General features: G+C 38.3%; 2 protein-coding genes across 2 annotated transcripts; one reads left to right on the top strand and one right to left on the bottom strand.

Annotated features, from left to right (window-relative positions):
* Positions 1–315: 315 nt before the first annotated feature.
* On the bottom strand, positions 316–7,774 carry CCDC122 (coiled-coil domain containing 122). The gene is made up of 4 exons (XM_066339597.1): positions 7,650–7,774; positions 5,593–5,991; positions 4,356–4,472; positions 316–1,623 (listed from the first exon to the last, which is right to left on the bottom strand). The coding sequence occupies exons 1-4, from the start codon at positions 7,761–7,763 to the stop codon at positions 1,459–1,461; spliced, it is 795 nt and encodes a 264-aa protein (XP_066195694.1). The 5' UTR covers positions 7,764–7,774; the 3' UTR covers positions 316–1,458.
* A 4,843-nt stretch (positions 7,775–12,617) lies between these two features.
* LACC1 (laccase domain containing 1) lies at positions 12,618–17,807 on the top strand. The gene is made up of 5 exons (XM_066313321.1): positions 12,618–14,166; positions 14,749–14,930; positions 15,411–15,576; positions 16,137–16,362; positions 16,816–17,807. The coding sequence occupies exons 1-5, from the start codon at positions 13,599–13,601 to the stop codon at positions 16,988–16,990; spliced, it is 1,317 nt and encodes a 438-aa protein (XP_066169418.1). The 5' UTR covers positions 12,618–13,598; the 3' UTR covers positions 16,991–17,807.
* Positions 17,808–18,193: the final 386 nt, after the last annotated feature.

The raw sequence follows: 18,193 nt of genomic DNA, 5'->3' as shown, positions 1-18,193 counted from the left end.
ATGCTATTTTGTTCTGTGTTGGGGTAAACTATGGTAATGTTGCAGTTCTGTGCTACATACTCAATAACACTCAATATTCAGGACATATTGTTACTATAGCATAGGATAGTGAGGTTTTTATTTCTACTTTATTGCTTTAATGAAAGCAGCCTGGTTCATATTATTGCAAAGGAAAAAGACTGAACAAAAAAGCCTTGAGAGACTAACAGTGTAGAGAGAAAGCCTTAATGAATCAGGATATTGCTTAAAATAACTTTATATTAAGTAAAATAACATATTAAGGGAAATGTAAATATACATGAATATATGAAGGTAATAAGAGTATTACATTTTAAGCTTTGCTTTCATAAGATAACAGTATAAAAGCAGTTTAACATTTTTCACAGTAAATAGTTGTCTTCATTTTATATTCATGAGTAAAGGTAAATCTAAATTATTCAAGACACCACCTTAAATAAAAAGCTACTTTCATAGAACACATAAACATTACAAGGTATGTCCAAGCAGAACTACTGCCTTGAGTGTAAGAATAGGGAAAGTACTGTAAATTCTTCAAATGCCAAGCAATATAAAAATAAAAAGTAAAGGAAAATGTCTACTGTTTGCTACTATTTTAACAAGAATTTTTAATACATTGTCATTTACGTTGAGTCATCTTAGATCATTAAGCACTTAGATGTTAGATGGCTGATATTAGTTAAAATCCTCTAGATAATAAATTCCTCTGTCATCAATCATCTATAATGCATTCCTGTTTCTTGAGGGTGAGTTGTTCCATTTTAAAAGCTGTCCAGATGTGGTACCTACTCACTCCTCTTTGCTAACATCTATTAGACCAGTTGAAGTCAGATTATTTGAAGTGCAGTTTTGAGTGTACTTGTTCCAAAACCTTTTACAGCTGGACAGCCTTTGGCCCCTTTGTCCCCCATGCCAGAACATCCTGGCAGACTGTAACATCTTCTGTAAGAGTTTCCCACAGAGCAAAATACTGGCCATCAAAGCTTTCAGAATTCCTTAGCAAGTTGCAATAGAAAGAGATGTGGATGAAAGATAAAAGAACTTTGGTCTCTCAGGAGTGCAAATATATACCAATATTAATTTCTCTGTAGGAACAGTAATATATATCCCAGCCTTCAGAGACCAAATGAAATATAAAGGAACTGGCCAAATCTTGTTTGCCTGACTTTCAAATAACTTTTTAGATAAAATTGACACATACTTTGAAAACACCTGGAAGTGTCAGTAACTTTCTTCCTGAACAGCTAAGTTATTTCTGAACAGCTAATTTATTATTGTGGCTATTAGTTTAGGCCACAAAATGAAAGAGGGACAAACTTTAAAAAGAAGGAAATCACTGAAGCCTAACCCAGTTATCAGGCTATTTAAGATTTGTAGCATTTCCAGAAAAAATTCCCCCGCCTGGAAAAGGTTATGCACATTCTAGCTTTATTAATTTTGTCACATGATGTTTTGTAACTCTGCTACTTCTAGACACTTTCTTAGTTCTGCAGCCTTCTTCTCCAACTGCTGAATGTTCCAGTGCCATTGTCGTTTATTTGAATGGACTTTGTTCAGCTGGCAATGCAAACGTTTTAAAATAGCATCATATCTCTTATTTTGGACCTAAAGAAAAAAAAAATCACTTTAAAATTTCATTCAAGTAAAACTATTTACAGAGGTGAGTTCAGCTCACCTAATTCTGTGCAACATATATTATATATTCTGACATTTGACCAAGTCATTCCACATTTATTTTTAGGTACTGAAGAGACACCTAGGAAGCCATTCATCTGATTTTTTTATATGTCTGGTTTAGGACATGAATCATGCCTCATTTTCCCATTAAGGAAAGAAAAGCTCTGTCCTACTAAGACCTTAAGTGCAGAGTTCAGTGTGGATATCTGCTCTGTTGATGTCTGAAATTTAACAAAGTAAATGCCACCCAAGGGCTCAGCATGTCACAGCTCTGGCAAGGCTTTGCACGCAAAAGATTTGAGGCACCAGAATGAGTTTTCCTTCACGTTACCTCACTTTTCACTATAATTGTTTGCAACTTTTTGAGGGATGCTGTCAGATTGACTCATCTGAATGAGTGCTTGGGGCATCTGCATCACTAGGACTACATTGTATGACACTGAAACATCTATGATCAATATTATCTGCTTTTTTTAGAAATGTGTCTCTAGCATCATTATTGGGAACAGTCTGGCACATCAGCTGAGGGAGGGAACACTAATATGCTTACTGGAGACAGTGAAGAGACAGAACTGTGGTTTTTATTGGATCTCGTGTACATGAAAGTCAAACACCAGAAAAAACTTGTCTGGGCACTCGGGTTGTCTCCACCACCAGGGTCATTTAAGGACAGGATAGGCAAGCATCTGCCAAGAGTAATACAGTCACACACTGACATTGGGAAAGAGGGAAGCAGGGAAATAGACAGTCTTTTGGGTTGGGATTTTTTAAATTACTTTTACATAACAATAAATTTTCTTGTATTTGTGGATATGTTGAAATATCCTTATGACTGAAGCCTTGACCCTACACAGCTAAAGTATCCTGATTTATTGCTGACAACCCTGTCCAGGGCTGGGAACAGGATCTGCTTTTCAAGAAACAAGTGACGGGGCTGGTGCTCAGGAACAAGTAAGAGAAGGTCCACAGGATGCTTTAAGAGTCACAGAATCATAGAACACATTGAATTGGAAGGGCCCCATCAGGACCATCAAGTCCCATCCCTGGCCCAGCACAGGACATTCCCAAGTGTCACACCCTGTGTCTAAGAGCACTGAACAAATTTGAACAAATGTTTCTTGGTCTCTGCCAGGCTGGTGCTGTGACCACTTCCCTGGAGAGGCCGTTCCAGTACCCAGCCACCCTATGGGTGAAGAACCTTGTCCTAATGTCCAACCTGAACCTCCCCTGACACAGCTTCAGGCCATTCCCTCGGGTCCTGTCACTGTCACCACAGAGAAGAGATCAGTGCCTGCCCCTCCTCTTCCCCTCATGAGGAAGTTGTAACTGCAATGAGCTCTCCTCTCCTCTCCTCCAGGCTGAGCAGACCAAGTGACCTCAGCTGCTCCTCACAGGGCTTCCCCTCAAGGCCCATCTCAGCTGCCCTCCTTTGGATGCTCCAAACAATTACATCAGATGCCAGCTGAATTCCATCGCTGCAGCTCAATAAAAACTCATCCATGTGCCTAGTACCACTTTATTCCTGTGCTTGACTTTTCTTTCCCAAGCTGTGCTGAGGATTCCTGACTATAAATGTCTCTGTCTATCCACTGTCAGTTTTAGATGAAAAAGTGGACTGTTTTGGGGTGAGTTCTTTATAGAAAATAATACCCTGAAAGGCTTTAGGTTGAACCTGCTTCCTTCTGAGACAAAAAGAACATACAATCCAAACAACTGAAGAACAAAAGTGAAGCTTAACATTCACTATTTAATTAAATTTATTTTGATAACAGAACAGAGTATTATTTTTAGGCTACCTAATTTAACTTTGGGTATAGACAATTTTCTTAGGAAGACGTTGCCTTGGTAATAAGACATTTTCTCAAATGCTGACTAGCAGACCTATTCCAAAGCAGCTGTGTTTTGCTTTTTAGGTTAAAGAATCTCTCTGTCATGTTCTCTGTCACATGAAAAAAGTGATTCTTTCTTTCTCCTACATTTTACAATGGACAATAGACCTAACCTTAAATCAGTTAATATTTATATTATTAACCTTTGTTCATTAAATTTTGTGGCATTTATTTGAACCGACAAGATAAATGGTATGAAACTTCCAAATTAAAAATTATCTAATCATACAGGGTATTTTAGTAAGAAACAAAATTAAAAATATAGTTCAATTATTTAAATAAGAAGGTTTTAAGTACTGATCAGAATTTTAACTTGTCAGCTCATTAGGAGCTGCTTTGTTATTCCTAATTTAATGTCAGCTCAAATTGGGGAGATTCATGGGAAATCCATGGTCCATTTGATTCTTCCATTGATGAGTTATCAAGTCATCAAGTCAGCAGTGAAATGTAAAGCATTTCAGAAGTATTACAAAAATTTTAAAATGTGCATTTGCTTTACTACTATTAAGTGACCTCTTCTTTTTCCAGGAATCATTCCAGAAGTTCACAGATGAACTCCTTCTCAAAAGACTTCAGAAAAAAATGTTCTTCACAATTAAGCTCTGAATTTTAGAAAGACTATGAGCATCCAGAATCTAAGATAGCATCGTTACTGCATATATACTTGAACAATGTATAGCCAGCAATGGTGTATAAAGTACTTCAAACTTCATTTGCATTATCTACATTCTGTCAGGAGAACTGCAATTAAATTTTATTCCAATGACTCACCTCAATTTCTTTTCTAAGCTTAGCATGCTTTTTTTTCTCTTCTTCCAGAAGATCTCTTTTTTTATTGATGGAATCTTTCAATGTTGTGGTTTCACTTTTTAAAAGTGTGATTTCTTCCTGCAGGTGTAAGTCAAAATAAAGAAATCCACTCCTTGAAAGGTTGCACAGTTCATCTAATCTACTTATTAAAATTGCCTAATTTTAATAGTCTCAGTGAATAGAGATGAGGTAAAGGTCTATAATAAACAATTCCACAATAAACGTATTATACTAATTTAAACCATAATAATTTAGGATGGGTACTTAAAAATGAACTATTAAGTGTTTTATCACATGGCTTTACACCTGTAAGAATATATACTCTTGATCTGAAATATTTAAACTACAACAATACAGGACATGGAGATCCTTTTGGTAGTCTTTATTTAAAATGTAATTAACTGCAAAGTACAAGAATATTTAATATAATATTTGAAATATGTTTTTCTTTCTCACGGGAAAATACAATGTTAATTAGTCGTCATTTATCAGTATTGAAAGATCTGTTGTACAAACAAATTTTCATCAATTTACATTAACAGAGTACTGTCAAACTTTCAATAACTCAAGTTACATCAGAGTTGAAATACGTGATCCCAATTCAAATTCATACTTCTGTTTGTCCATATATTGGCAAAATTCTGTGGTGAAAAATTCCTATGTATTTGTTCTTAACAAAAATTGCAATTAGGTCAAGTAAAACCAACAGTGTTAGATTAGAATACCAACCGTATCTTTCCTCTCTTCTTATTTCTATCACCATCTCATCAAATCTACCTCCTGTAGGCAAACAGCTCAAGTTTATTCTGTTGACAGCAAAGTTTAAAGAATATTGTGTTCTTACCTGAAAAATGTAACAATATGGCAATGTTCCACAGAATTCTGAAAAGCATCCATGTTAAGTTTATCCAATGATAAAGCTCAATTTCCAGCTCTGTAGTATTTTCATATTTGAGTTCATTCAATCACACAGTATAAACAGGTTTTTTACAATATTACACAGATAAAGATACTGGTATTTTTCACTGCCTACTGAAGTAAAAATTTCTCCAATTAATGCAGCATTATGAATTATCTATATTCTCTTGAAGTCAGTCCCTCATGAATCATAAACATACTAGACAAAATAATCATATTATATGAACTACGTAAAAATTATTTCACATAAAAAGAAAGAATCAAAAAGGAAATACAGTACCTGCATTTGTTTTATAACAGATCCTTCTGGATTCTGGAGATCACATATTAACTCCTCTTTCTTTGCCTTTAATTCTTCCACAACTGCTTTCTTTCTGGCAAGTTCAATCATAACTGGCAATTTACTTTCCATCTCCCAAAATAGATGTTTATGATCCTTTATTTTTTTCCGATATTCATTATTTCTCGCAAGTATCATCTCAAACTCCTCTTGTACTGTTTCTGCATCACACTTCAATTTTAAATTTTCAGAATGAAGGGCTCTGACTTGGGCCTCCAGATTTTCACACTGATATTTTGTCACTTCTATGGCATCATCTTGCAGATGTATTTCCCTTTCTGTCGTCTTTGTTTCTAACAGAACAGAATGAATTTCTTTTTCTAGTTCCTGATACTTTGCCTGTAAAACATTTCAGTGTTCATTTAAGAATTTTTTTTTTGGAGGAAGATATGAAGTGTCTGGTTAAATGCTGTAATTTAAATTTATTCAACGGTCTTTTCTTTTTTTTCACTTGCCTAATGTGATTTGAATAGAAGATAATTAGACTTGCATTTCTTAATATCATCATCTTAGAGGCACAATGTAAGAATACTATTTTAGTCTTCTCCCCTCAGATTGAGTCTAAAATACTAAATAGGTTACCTTTGAACTCACTTTTAAGTTCCTCTAAGTTGCAAGATATACAGGATGTTGCAGACCAACCCAATTGTATTGTTTGCTTAGAGCTGGTGAAGTCCTAATCAAAATAAAAAATAAAGATGCCAAAAATCCCTTGCAAACTCACACAAACACATAGAGGGGTGTGTCAGCTGACGGAGCTTAACTAAACTGTTCAACCGAGGTTTTTAATCCTGACTTCATCACAGTAGGAGCTGAGAATTGAATTAATCACAGCAATTTCAAACCCCATAAGAAATAGGTATCTAGTCCTAAAAAGGCCTCTACATCATCTCACTGATGAGAAGTGAACAAAAGCAGGAAGAAGTACTTCAAACCATCATAAGATATCACAGAATCATCAAGGTTGGAAAGGACCTGTAATTACCTAGGGCTTTATAGTTATGTGGGTCTTTTTTAAAATAGATACATGGTTTTAAATGGTATGATCACTAATCATTGTTGCAGCATCATCAGACTGTATTATGGCATACAGGACAAAGCTTCTTGTAAAGTGTGGTCAGTCCACTGACATGCCTAAAATTACAAGATTTCACTGCTACTTAAGAAATCTTATCTTTGTGCAAAAAGTATGTTTCAAATATCAATTACTTCAGTTGTAGAGATATTCACAGATGTTATAATTGGAACTCTACTATTTCCATTTGTATCCTTCTGTGCTCAAAAATGTCAACTGGAATATTTTCTCAGACTTAAAAGTAAGTTTTCAACAGAAATTTGATCTTGAAAGTTAAACAATAATTGAAAGCTTAATAAAAGACAGAAGAAGTTTTCACAGAGTCTTTACAAAGGTACACATATCCAGTGTTCTACAAAATAATACTGAAAATTCCAGTATTTAATGACTAATTAGGATACCCACTTCAAACATTGTGGGGAGGGGGGAGAAGTATTGAAGTATTTTGTGTCAAAACATATGTCAAGAAAAAAACCATATATATATACTGTGGTGAAAATCTGGGAACAAAAAAAAAAAAAAAAAAAAAAAAAAAAAAAAAAAAAGGAGTCTTTAAAATCCTTCCCCTACAATTGCCTAGGAAATTACGATTTAAAAAAAAAATCAAAAAGCACTAACTTTGCATTTAGATGCTGTGGGTTGCTTTGTGGGTTCAGCTCAGTATTTTTGTTTTGTTTTTCCCAAGTAACAAACCTCCGTTTCACCTGCTGTAATGAAAACTTAGCAGTGCTGTGGCCTGACAAAAACAACAATACACACCCACAGCTCTGCCTGAGCCTAAATGCCACACACAGAACAGAAGAGCTGCCTTACACTTGAATGCACTCGCCCATTAAGTACCATCAGCTTCTCTTGTTCAAGGGAATACTTCCTCATCTAACGAAAATTAATTGATTTAATTACTCTAAACAAGGCTTATTACCTGCAATTGGAAAAGAACTGTTTTGCTTTTTTCGATGTCTGACACCTGTGACTGCTGCTGCTCCGCAACCCGTTTTACAACTTCAACTAGTGACGGGGAATTTTGCTCGGCCATTTCAGGCAGAAGTGAAGAACTGGAGGGATAAAAAAAGAGGCGGATTGTTTCATCTTCTTTCCATTTAGTTCTGGAAGACAAAACAATATTGAGGGCCGTCCCGTGGGATCGCAGATAGACAGATTCATGTAATTTGGTTAATTTTTAATCAGCAAGAACAGGTTACTCAAAGCTAATCACTGAGAATTCGAACACTTTCTTGCAGAATCTCACAGAAGAAACTACCGCGGTCCTCTTGCGGCTCCCTCAGTCTGTGAGGAGCAGAGTTACAGCCGTAACTTTTAGAAGTACCCTAAGAGCACCTTAATAAATGCCCGAGGCCGCGCTCTCGCCTTTCTCCCCAGTGCCCGCGTCGGTGCGGCCGCCACACGGCACCTGCAGCGCCCGCCCGGGGCCACGGGGGGACGGGAGAGGGGCCGATCCCGCCGGGAGAGAGACTGATCCCGCCGGGAGAGGGGCCGATCCCGCCGGCAGCCGCAGGGAACGCGGCGGGAGGGATCCCTTAGGCGAGGTGTGGCTGTTTCGCAGCCCGCCCCGCTCGGCCGTGCCTGAGGCGTCCTGCTCCGCGCCCTTTGCTCCCAAGGTCCCCGAGTTACCGCACTCATTGTATTACACTGCGCTCGCTGCCATCGTTTGTTGAGCAGAGAACATCAAGTTTTCCCCAGCACCGCTGGGCTGCGAAGGAGCAGGGATGCGGCCCAGTTTCCTCCGGCCCATGCCGTGCCCTGCTCTGCAGCCACGGACTTGCCTCTCTACTCCTCTATGGAATTCTAGGGAATTTCAACCCTAATTCGCACTATGTTATAATTCGATTTTTTAATTTATCTGTTTTGCATTCTTTATATTTTTGTTGCAGAATTTTTTATATTTTGTTGCTGAGAGTTTATTTCACTTTAAAAAATTATAAATATTGCATGTTATATTAAGCAACTCAATTATATGTACAATAAATATTATATATATTATATATTATGCAACTTACATATATAAATAAATATACATATATATACTTGTAACAACTATTTTATAAACTAATTGTTCATCTCTGCCAATGACCTATTTATTTCATCCCTCTTCTGAAGTGGCACAAGCTGAATATGATATTTCATTCAGGTGGTATCAATTTGTCATTTTTCAATATTGTTTTGTACCCTGAATGTTTTCTGACCTTTTCCTTCTCAGCATTCTGCACCAAAAATAACACCAGTAATTAGTTTTACTTCCTCAGTCTGGCTGAAGGAGAGAAAATGATTGCATTGGTTTCTCTCCACCAAGTAGTTCTCCTGTTAAATTTTAATGACCTAGCTCAGTCACATTTGGCACTGGGCTGGAAAGTCTCAGAGATGACCGATTTCTGCAAACTTCAGGAAAAGAGATGTCTGGATAAGGAAGGACAAGGTCACCTCATCAGCTCCCTTTGGGAGAAAGAACCAGGATTCAGCTCTCATCCCTCTGTCCAGCACAGAATAGCAGGAGGGGAAATAGCAGAGCACTCACCATGTGTGTTTTGGACCTGGCAGAAATGTAGGTTTACTGTGGTTGCAGGGAAAGGAGGAGTGGGAGACAGCAATTCATGGGAAATCAGACTTGATTAATTCTTCTGTCCATTAAAAAGTACTGTGGTTTTTTTCTTGTCCCTTTCTTCTGTTGTCATATACTGAACAGGCATGATTATGGTTTTAACACAGCTGAGGAAATGATTCTTGCACAAGGCCTGATATAAATCCCTCGATTCCTTGCTATCCTTTTAACCTTTGCATTGTCCTGTCATAGAGTTAAGACTTTTTCACTAAGCTGTGTGAAATTTCCGACTCCTGCAAGAAGAAATTGCCATCCTCACTACAGTACAGCCCTGTGGCCCCAAAAGCTGACATTGTGTAACCTCTCTGTCTAGGTCCAGAAGAACACTTTTTAGTCACTGGTTGCCAAATTCTTCAGTGGAGGGAGCACATAGCTACAGCTCAGAAAAGGAAACTCCTTCCCTCTGCACAAGTTTTCGTTTAACTTCTGTGTGGGGTGTCCTGTTCGGCTGTGCCGTGGCTTTGGGAGTTGGTTCGCAGTTGTGCAAAGCTGGTGCAGCAGGAGGAAGGTGTGATCACAGCGGGGTAACGCCGCTTCCGCCTTCAGCGCTCCCCAGGCGCTTGTTAATCGTCTTGGTGCCTCGCAGTACAGTTTGTTCTTTCCGGTGTAACCAGCAGCAAAGCAGGGTCCCGTCAAAAAGAAGAAATACAGGTTCCCACTGCAGCCTTACACAGCACAGGAATTTCCAGCTTGTACAAATCAGCTCCGAGACTGAAAGAAGTGAGATATATAAAGCTGGAAATGGCTGTGCATTTTGTCAGATGGTACCTTTCAGAATGTAATAGGATTTGTCCGCCTGTGTAAGTAAACTCCTGTGTTTATGAAAACTGTGTGTGCTTCAGTATTTTCCTTGTATGCGGTGATTTCTCTTTCTTCAACCTTGCCTGAAAAAAACCTAAGTCTTGTATGCAGTGATTTCTCTTTCTTCAACCTTGCCTAAAAAAAAACTAAGTTAAAAGAGGAAGAGTGTTTTATTTTAATCCAGTCTTAAAGGCTTAAATGTATCTCATTTTCCTCCTGTTTTTTTGATTTTGTGTTTGCTCTTGTTGAAATTTTACACATTCTATTATCTCTGTTCATTTAGGCTGCTTCAATGACCTGTTTTCTTTCTCAGGGCACCCCTCTCTGGCAGATGTTGGATATCTCCTGCCATTTTAATTTTCAAAACTTTATGTCTGTTTTCTCAGTTTCTCTGCTAGAGAATGATGACCAGCAGGATTCAAAGATGCAGGAAATTGTCAGCAATCTTGTCTTGGCCAACAGTGAACTTTTAGAATTAGATTTCTGGGGTTCGTGAAAATTGCTTTTTTGCATCTCTTTTCTACCCTGGCCGTCTCTTCTCTGCAGCTTGATTTTATTTCCTTCATTGCTCTTTTTCTATATTCACTTCGCTTTTCTACTTTTTGCTCCTGTTACCTTCCTCACCTCTCATATCATTATTGATCGTTTTCTTTGATCTACTTTTCTTGATATCTGTGCAAGAAAATCTTGTAACCTCCAAATGTTTGTACTGTCAGTTTCAGGGAGTGAGAAAGTAGCTAATGGGTAGCCTTGGCTTCAAGTTTGTGCAAGTATTTGTCTTGAATTGTGTACCAAAATTATCAACTCCTTAATAAATGTACTTATTTTTTTGGATGTTGCTTCAGTGGAACACTGGAATGGTAGAGCATGTTAATTAAAACCCAAATAACCATGAATACGTCTCCCATAGACTTAAATTTACTGTGCTTGTATGTATTTTGAGAAGGGTTTTTTTGGAGTGACTTAGAAAGGAATCAGTTTTGCTATACTTGTAAGCAAATTTTTTCTGACACCACTGTCCTTACTAGGACTCTGTGATGCAAAGCTGGAGGGATATCAGTGTGAATCAGCCCCATTGTTCCTATGTGTACATCCCAGTAATTGCCCCTGTGGAGTTTTTGCAGTGCATGCACAACTTAATAACAATGTATGCAATTACCTCTCCCTCATCAAACACTTTTCTTCCACTCCTTCTTTGGTGGTATTTTTCTGGGCAAGTACAAGAACAGCAATGAACTCTATTAAACTTCCACTATTGACATATCTGAAGTGGAGCAATAATCTGTTTTTGCACTACACCCCTCTGTTGTGCTGTCTTTCCTGGGACTATTAGCTGTACCTTGATTGGGATGGTGTCACACTCAGACAGGCCTCCCACAGAGAGTGTCAGGGTAGGAAAGGAAATGCTCTGATTTCCCAAGTCATGGTCTTTGGCATGAGTCTGTTTCAGCACTGTTTTCTTAGCAAGATCTTTCTTCTAAAATCCATTTTCAGCTGTGTGTAAATAATACTCTGAGCAAAGCAGGAGTCATAAATTCCTTGGCAGTTGCTTTTATCTGCTATTACATTTTGATACTTTCAGATCACCTGTTTTGATAGTCACTGTTTAATCTTTGTAAATGTTCAATTCGCAGAAAGGAAAACATCATTTTTAGTCAGGATTATTTTTCTTCCAGTCTGGGGGAAAGAACAATGAAGAAAATACAGAATTTTTTCTGTAAAACCTTCTCTAAATAAGCTGTCCTTTAAAACCACAAAGGTCTTTGACCTCTCATTTCAGTGGAGAAACTCTGGGAATCCACTGACACCCATAAAATGCCAAGGAGTTCATCACATCTAGCATAATGATAGGCCTCAGGTACTCACAGAAGTAGTATTTTTCCAGGATAATGAAGTGATGTGAAGCCAGAACATTCATGTGGTTACAGGAGAATGAAGTCTTGGGGCAAGAAAATTGTGCCAAGCATTATTTGGTGTATTTAGCTCTGGTAGCAGAACATTGATTCAAAAGACTTAAAGGATTCTCAAGTTCTTTGTTCCTGCAAAGATATGTATTTTCCTACAAGTAAATTAATACTCATGGACAGTTTGTTGCTGTGCAAAAAAAGAAAAAGAAAAAAAAAGATGGTATTAAAGAATACTCTGAATTATTATGGAGTTATATTATCATATTATTATTATATGATATTATTAAAACTGTTGGTAAAGGTGCATATATATCTCCTAGATCAAGCACAGTGCTTAGTCATGAAATCTAAGTAGGTGTCTTCAAGGTTCTTAAAGCAGAGGGATCTAGCCTTCTGTTCCAGACCTCTAGATGCCTATAATGGAAATAGAAAGATTGTCAGAGAAAGAAAGACACTTCTGAGAAGATATGTAAAATAGGTCTTCATAGCAACAGAGATGGATTGACATCCACAGGTTTCCACAGGTAGGCCTAGCTGTGGATGACCAAAAAGATCACCAAAACCCAGAAAAGGGAAAGAAAACAAAAACAAAAACAAAAACAAACCCACCAAAACTGGAATTACACCATGGGCCACAAGACAAAATGTGCATGATACGATGATATTGGATAAGCTTAACACATCTTGATTTCAGAGCGGAGTGCTGCTAGCAGAGTGAAAAAGCTGAGGCAGGAAATTGTGCACAATATTCTATTGCTTTAATTTAGTTCTAAGTACTTCTTTCATTACTAGGTAAAGTTTCAGTAACCTCTACTGAGTTCTTGTGCATGCTGAAAAGAAGAACTATAGGGATCACGTGTCCCTTCAAACAGAAGTCAGAAATTAGCGAGTCAATACTTTTGGAAATGCAAAAGGGAGAACTACAAAAGGTCTTGTGAAGGCCTGCAGGGAAAAATGTCATTGCCCTCACAGTTCAGCACCCTACTGCCAGGAGGGGTAGCAGACATGAGCTCCACCTCAGCCATGAGTATGTTAGACACTTCCAAAGAAATTGTTACAGAAACTCCTCTAGTCCCAGGAAGTGAAGGGACCTCTGTATTTGTTTGCATCATGGAAGCTGGAGGATGGCCCATCACTCATGTCAAGGAGATCCATTAGGCTAATGAGGGTTAATTGATTCAATAAATCTAATCTTATGCACCAACCTTTCATCATCCCTGACCTGGGAAAGACCTGAGGTAGGTGGGGCGGTAGGGAAATACCTAAATCCTTAAATAAATACATAATTATTCCCATTTCTGCTAGTTTTCTTTTGTTGGAATTTCTTTTGATGCAGCTGGGAAAGACTAAGTTAGTAATTAACTGCTATGTACCTTCTCTACACAGTATCACTGAATTAAATGCCTTAACATGATTCTGTGTTTGGACTAACAGTGCTTTTCTTGACTTTTTGTTTGTTTTTCTACTTCTGTGCATTTTCTACTTTCTCTCTTTGTATGTTTTGTTACTACTTGACAGTTGGAGAAACCTTTAAATATCCTGGACTATGCTGGAAGCAATACTGATAGATCTGTTCAGCCTCCCAGCCAACTTGCAGAACAACATCCAAGTATTACTGCACAACACTCTGGAAGCTATTGAGAAATGCTCTGCCATCCATGCTCCATGTGTTTATGTCATGTGTTGCCAGAGGCAGGGGAGTGAAAGGAAAGGTGAACAAGAGTTCTTGCTTGCAGCTCTGAGAGGTTTTCAGAGTCTGAAGAAAAGACTGGAGGTGGTATGTGCTCAGACTACAGCTGCTGCTTTGTACACCATCAAACAGAGTCTGGATGAAAAAGACCTGAGCATCATTAAAGTTATTGTCCCCACCTTAAGAAAAGACTTAATGAAAGTATATATAGACCATCTCTTTACAGCAGTCTACCAGTTTGAATTTGAGGATTTACAGGTGATATCTGACAGTGAAAATCTGCAGATATTTGAACATCAGCATGAAGGGCAAATACTTCCTTCACAAGAGGTAGCACTCATCCGAAGTGAGATTCAGATGTACTTGGAAAGCCTGCCAAGCCTGAAAGGGGAACTCACCATCCTCAGATCTTCCCTGATCCCAGGTAGAGAGTTCCAGCTAATAGTTTTTACAGAGACTGTTACCGAGCACACTTCTTCAAGGGAGTTGCAAAATGGATAAGATTTGGAAATGCCTTCAGGCATCAAATAACTCTCTATGTTGTTGTAATAGTGTATAATGTGTATAAGAGGAAGAAAGTATCAATAGAAATACAGCAAAAGGCTGGCAAGACTGTTCCAGGCCTGAGCATGTTCCGGGGAAACAGTCCTGGTTTTTAGTGAGGGCAGACCTCCTGTCTGTGTGGGAATTAAAATAAAATCTCCTCCTGTCTGTGTGGGAATTACACACTTTGAGAGTCACAGTCATAATTTGGAAAGGCAGGATAAGAATTTCTGCTGGTTCTGGTAGCCCCAGACATGCCTAATTTGTCAGTGTCCCTGCTATGGCATGATTATTAGCAAGAAGGAAATTAGGAATCCTTAAATTTAAATGCCACAGCTAAATTCATGGCAAATCTACTCTACTTGATTGGCTGATTCCAAGTCTCTTTGGTATAAACTCATGTAATAGCTGGTTTGATCTTGTTTTGAAAGCAATTGTTTGTTGTGTTTTCTTGCCTTGCCAGATGATATTTTCTTACATGGGTTCACCACAAGGACAGGTGGGATCTCCTATATACCAACTCTAAGCTCCTGCAATCTCTTCAGCAGCTCCAAGCGAAGAGACCCACAGGTTGTTGTTAAAGAAAATCTCCGCCGGCTAGCTAATGTTGCAGGATTTAACCCAGAAACTTTTCACAGAGTCAAGGTAACTTATAAAACAATGGATTCAAGTAAATAGTTCAAATGTTCCTTCATGTATCACTGGCTAAATTGTAGGCATTATTTTTATCTTTGTCAGCAAGAAGCTGTGATAAGCGGGACAGTTAAAACATTTATGCTGGCAGCTTACCTGGGAGAATAGCTGTCCAAATTATCAGCCATTTGGCACAATATGGAGAAGCAGTACTGATTCTTCCAAGTCTGTTCTAATATTTAACTTACCACAAAATAGAAAAATCTGATAACTGATCAGAGCACTTTCTTCTAAAAGAGAAATACACCATTGCTTCTATAGTGGCTTCTACTGATACATCTTCATGGAATTTGAACAAGGGGGCACCTGATTTCCACGCATAATCAGTCGGTGCAGAAGTGTTTCATGTCAAAGAAAAAACCTTGCACCAGTCAGAGCTGGGATGTGTTTTGCAGCCACATCACTGTCTACATTCTGGTTTTGTTTTGACAGGTTGATCACGCTAATGCTGTGTGCATTATGGGAAAGACTGAGCCTGACGACTATGATGGAATAGTTACGGATCAGAAGGGTGTCACGCTGGCAGCTCCAGGTGCTGACTGCATACCCGTGCTGTTTGCTGATCCTGTCAGAAGAGCCTGTGGTGCTGCTCATTCTGGTATGAACTGAACTCCGTGTGCAGTGCAAAGATTTCCTGGGACTCAAACTGACATACGAGAACCCAAAGCTAGGCTTTCTTCCGTCTGTTCCAAACAATGCCCAAGTGCAAATTTGGCTTCTGTCTATTCCAAAATATATCTCTAGCTTGTACCTGGGGTTTTTACCCCTAAAAACAACAATAAAACACTTTGATCATAGTATAAAAATATATTTCTGACATTTCTGTTATATTCCCACTTAAACGTTTCAAGCACAGAGGAGCTGTGAGTTATGCTCTAATTGCCCAAACCAGGACACTTGGGAAAAAGAACTCTGGAATTGTAATCTAAACACTTCTCTCTAGTTTCCATTTCCACAAAATTATATTGGAAGACTGATCGCTGTTAACGTGTATGTTGGACTGGTTCTACGCGAATTTAATATTAGATATAATTATTTAATTTTAGGTGTAAATGCATCTCCTAATTTATACCTTTAATAATTGAATATATTTTTAGCTGCTAGAAAATTAAAAAGAAAATTTATACCAATTTTTTTTCAATCTCTCATTTCTCACAGGATGGAAGGGCACACTGTTAGGAGTGTCTATGGCCACAGTGAATGCTATGGTATCCGAATATGGCTGTAATGTGAAAGATATCCTTGTGGTGCTGGGCCCATCCGTGGGACCTTGCTGCTATAAACTTCCTCATGAATCAGCAAAAGAATTTCACAGAATTGATCCAAAGTGTGTGAGACTATTTGACTCTGCAAATCCTTATATTGATATCAGAAGAGCAACGAGGTAAGCCTCCTGAGACAACAAAAGACTTATTCCACATTCATTACTAATAATTATTTTGATACTGTATTATTCAGCACCAATATGATGAGGGTTCTCAACAAAGTACTCCCTAGTCCTTTGCAGATCAAGAAAGTATACTTTTAAATGAATGGTATTTGCTCACTTTTACTGGATTTCAGCTATTATTTTATTGTTATCCTGTTATATATTGTTAGTTTTTGGATTACAGACAAAAGTTCAAATTTAATGTGATTTGATGGGATGCAGGAAAGTAATTATTGTAGTCTAGTACTGTAAGAAAGAAACAAACCCAATGAAACCCCAAATCACAATATTGGTACAGTTTGTTCAGTTGGTACTTGAGGGTCTTCCTTAACAATAGTGACTTATGGAATGTGAGGATGTAGAAAAAATAATATTTTCTGTTTCTCTTCCTTTTTTTTTTTTTTTCAGGATTCTTCTTGAGAGAGGTGGGATTCTTCCCGAGAACATCCAAGATGATTCTATCACAGACCAGAACCAAAACATCACTTTCTGTACTGCATGCCACCCTGATAAATTTTACTCTCACTTTCGTGATGGCACTAACTTTGGGACACAGATTGGCTTCATTTCAATCAAAGACTGAGACAGTATCTCTTACCCTACAACAGCATTTAGATAATAAGTCTGCTGTATTGTCTGGCATCCTGCTCTCCTTATAGAAGTTTTTCCACCTTTCTTTCACAGACTTGCAGTAGGGAATCCATGGGTCTTGAGATTCTCGTGCTTGTTCCTTTCCTTGCCCTTCTGAAACAAGAATAAGTACCTGTGGTGTGGGGACAACAGTTCTTGTGTGAGATAGGGTGCAAAGGAAACAAGGACAACCCACATGAGTGGCAAAACCCTTCTACAAAACCCAGAAACAAGCTTCAAGTTTATGGATCCTCCTTGACCAAATATTTTCCATAAACCTCACTATCTTATTAACGTAATGGAAGCCCAAATAATGCCAGTCTTCATTAGCTTCTGGTTGAGACTGCTGAATGACACTAAGTATGACATTGCTAACTCTGGAAGGGAAGCCAGTATTGCACATTACCTATTTGAGACATCCAACTTCGATAGTTTCAGCTGAAACCTTACAACATTTTGTGCATGGGAATAATTTTCTACTTTGGATTAGTTTAAAGAACTCCAAAATATTTACAATCTTTTCCTATGGAAACCGATTTGAAAGTGAAAAGCAGGCAGGCTCCTTTGGGGCAGACATTGAAAATGTATGAACTCTCACCATTCTGTAATTTTTGGTTGTAGGAAAAATAGCCTAAACGCCTTAATTTATGATGTGTATGTTCATGGTTCCTTACGATTTTTTTTCTTGAAACAGTGGTGCTTTGATAATGTCACTGACACAGTCTCAAGAATGCCAAGTTTTTCAATAAATATCTAAAAAGTTCTGTGAATTTATCCTGAATTAATTTTACCGACCACTGGACTTCCGTGTCTTACTACGCAAATTCAAAGTGTGCACTCTTTACTTTTGGCCATTAAAAAAAAAAAAAAGCCTCTAGCTTTTACAATAGACATGATGCTTTCTGACGCGCAGACAGTGAGGGATTGCTCGCAGTAAAGCCGTGCTGATTGCGGCTGGCAGAGCTGCCGAGCACAAAGCCTGGGGCCAGCGGCGCGAATGACGTGCTTTCTATTTCGGATCCTGCGAGCTTTCCCCTGTGTGGCTGCTGTGCCCGCTAGAGGTCAGTGCTCGCTCGCGCTGCTCTTCCATCCTGGAGCCGCAGATGGATGGATGGATGCGTGGATGGGGGTCCAAACCCAAAACCGTGCGGTTTGC

Source organism: Sylvia atricapilla, chromosome 2 (genome assembly GCF_009819655.1).
Source record: "Sylvia atricapilla isolate bSylAtr1 chromosome 2, bSylAtr1.pri, whole genome shotgun sequence".
NCBI lineage: Eukaryota > Metazoa > Chordata > Aves > Passeriformes > Sylviidae > Sylvia > Sylvia atricapilla.
The sequence above is the reverse complement of the archived record's forward strand: the minus strand, read 5'-3'. Positions and strand labels throughout refer to the sequence as shown.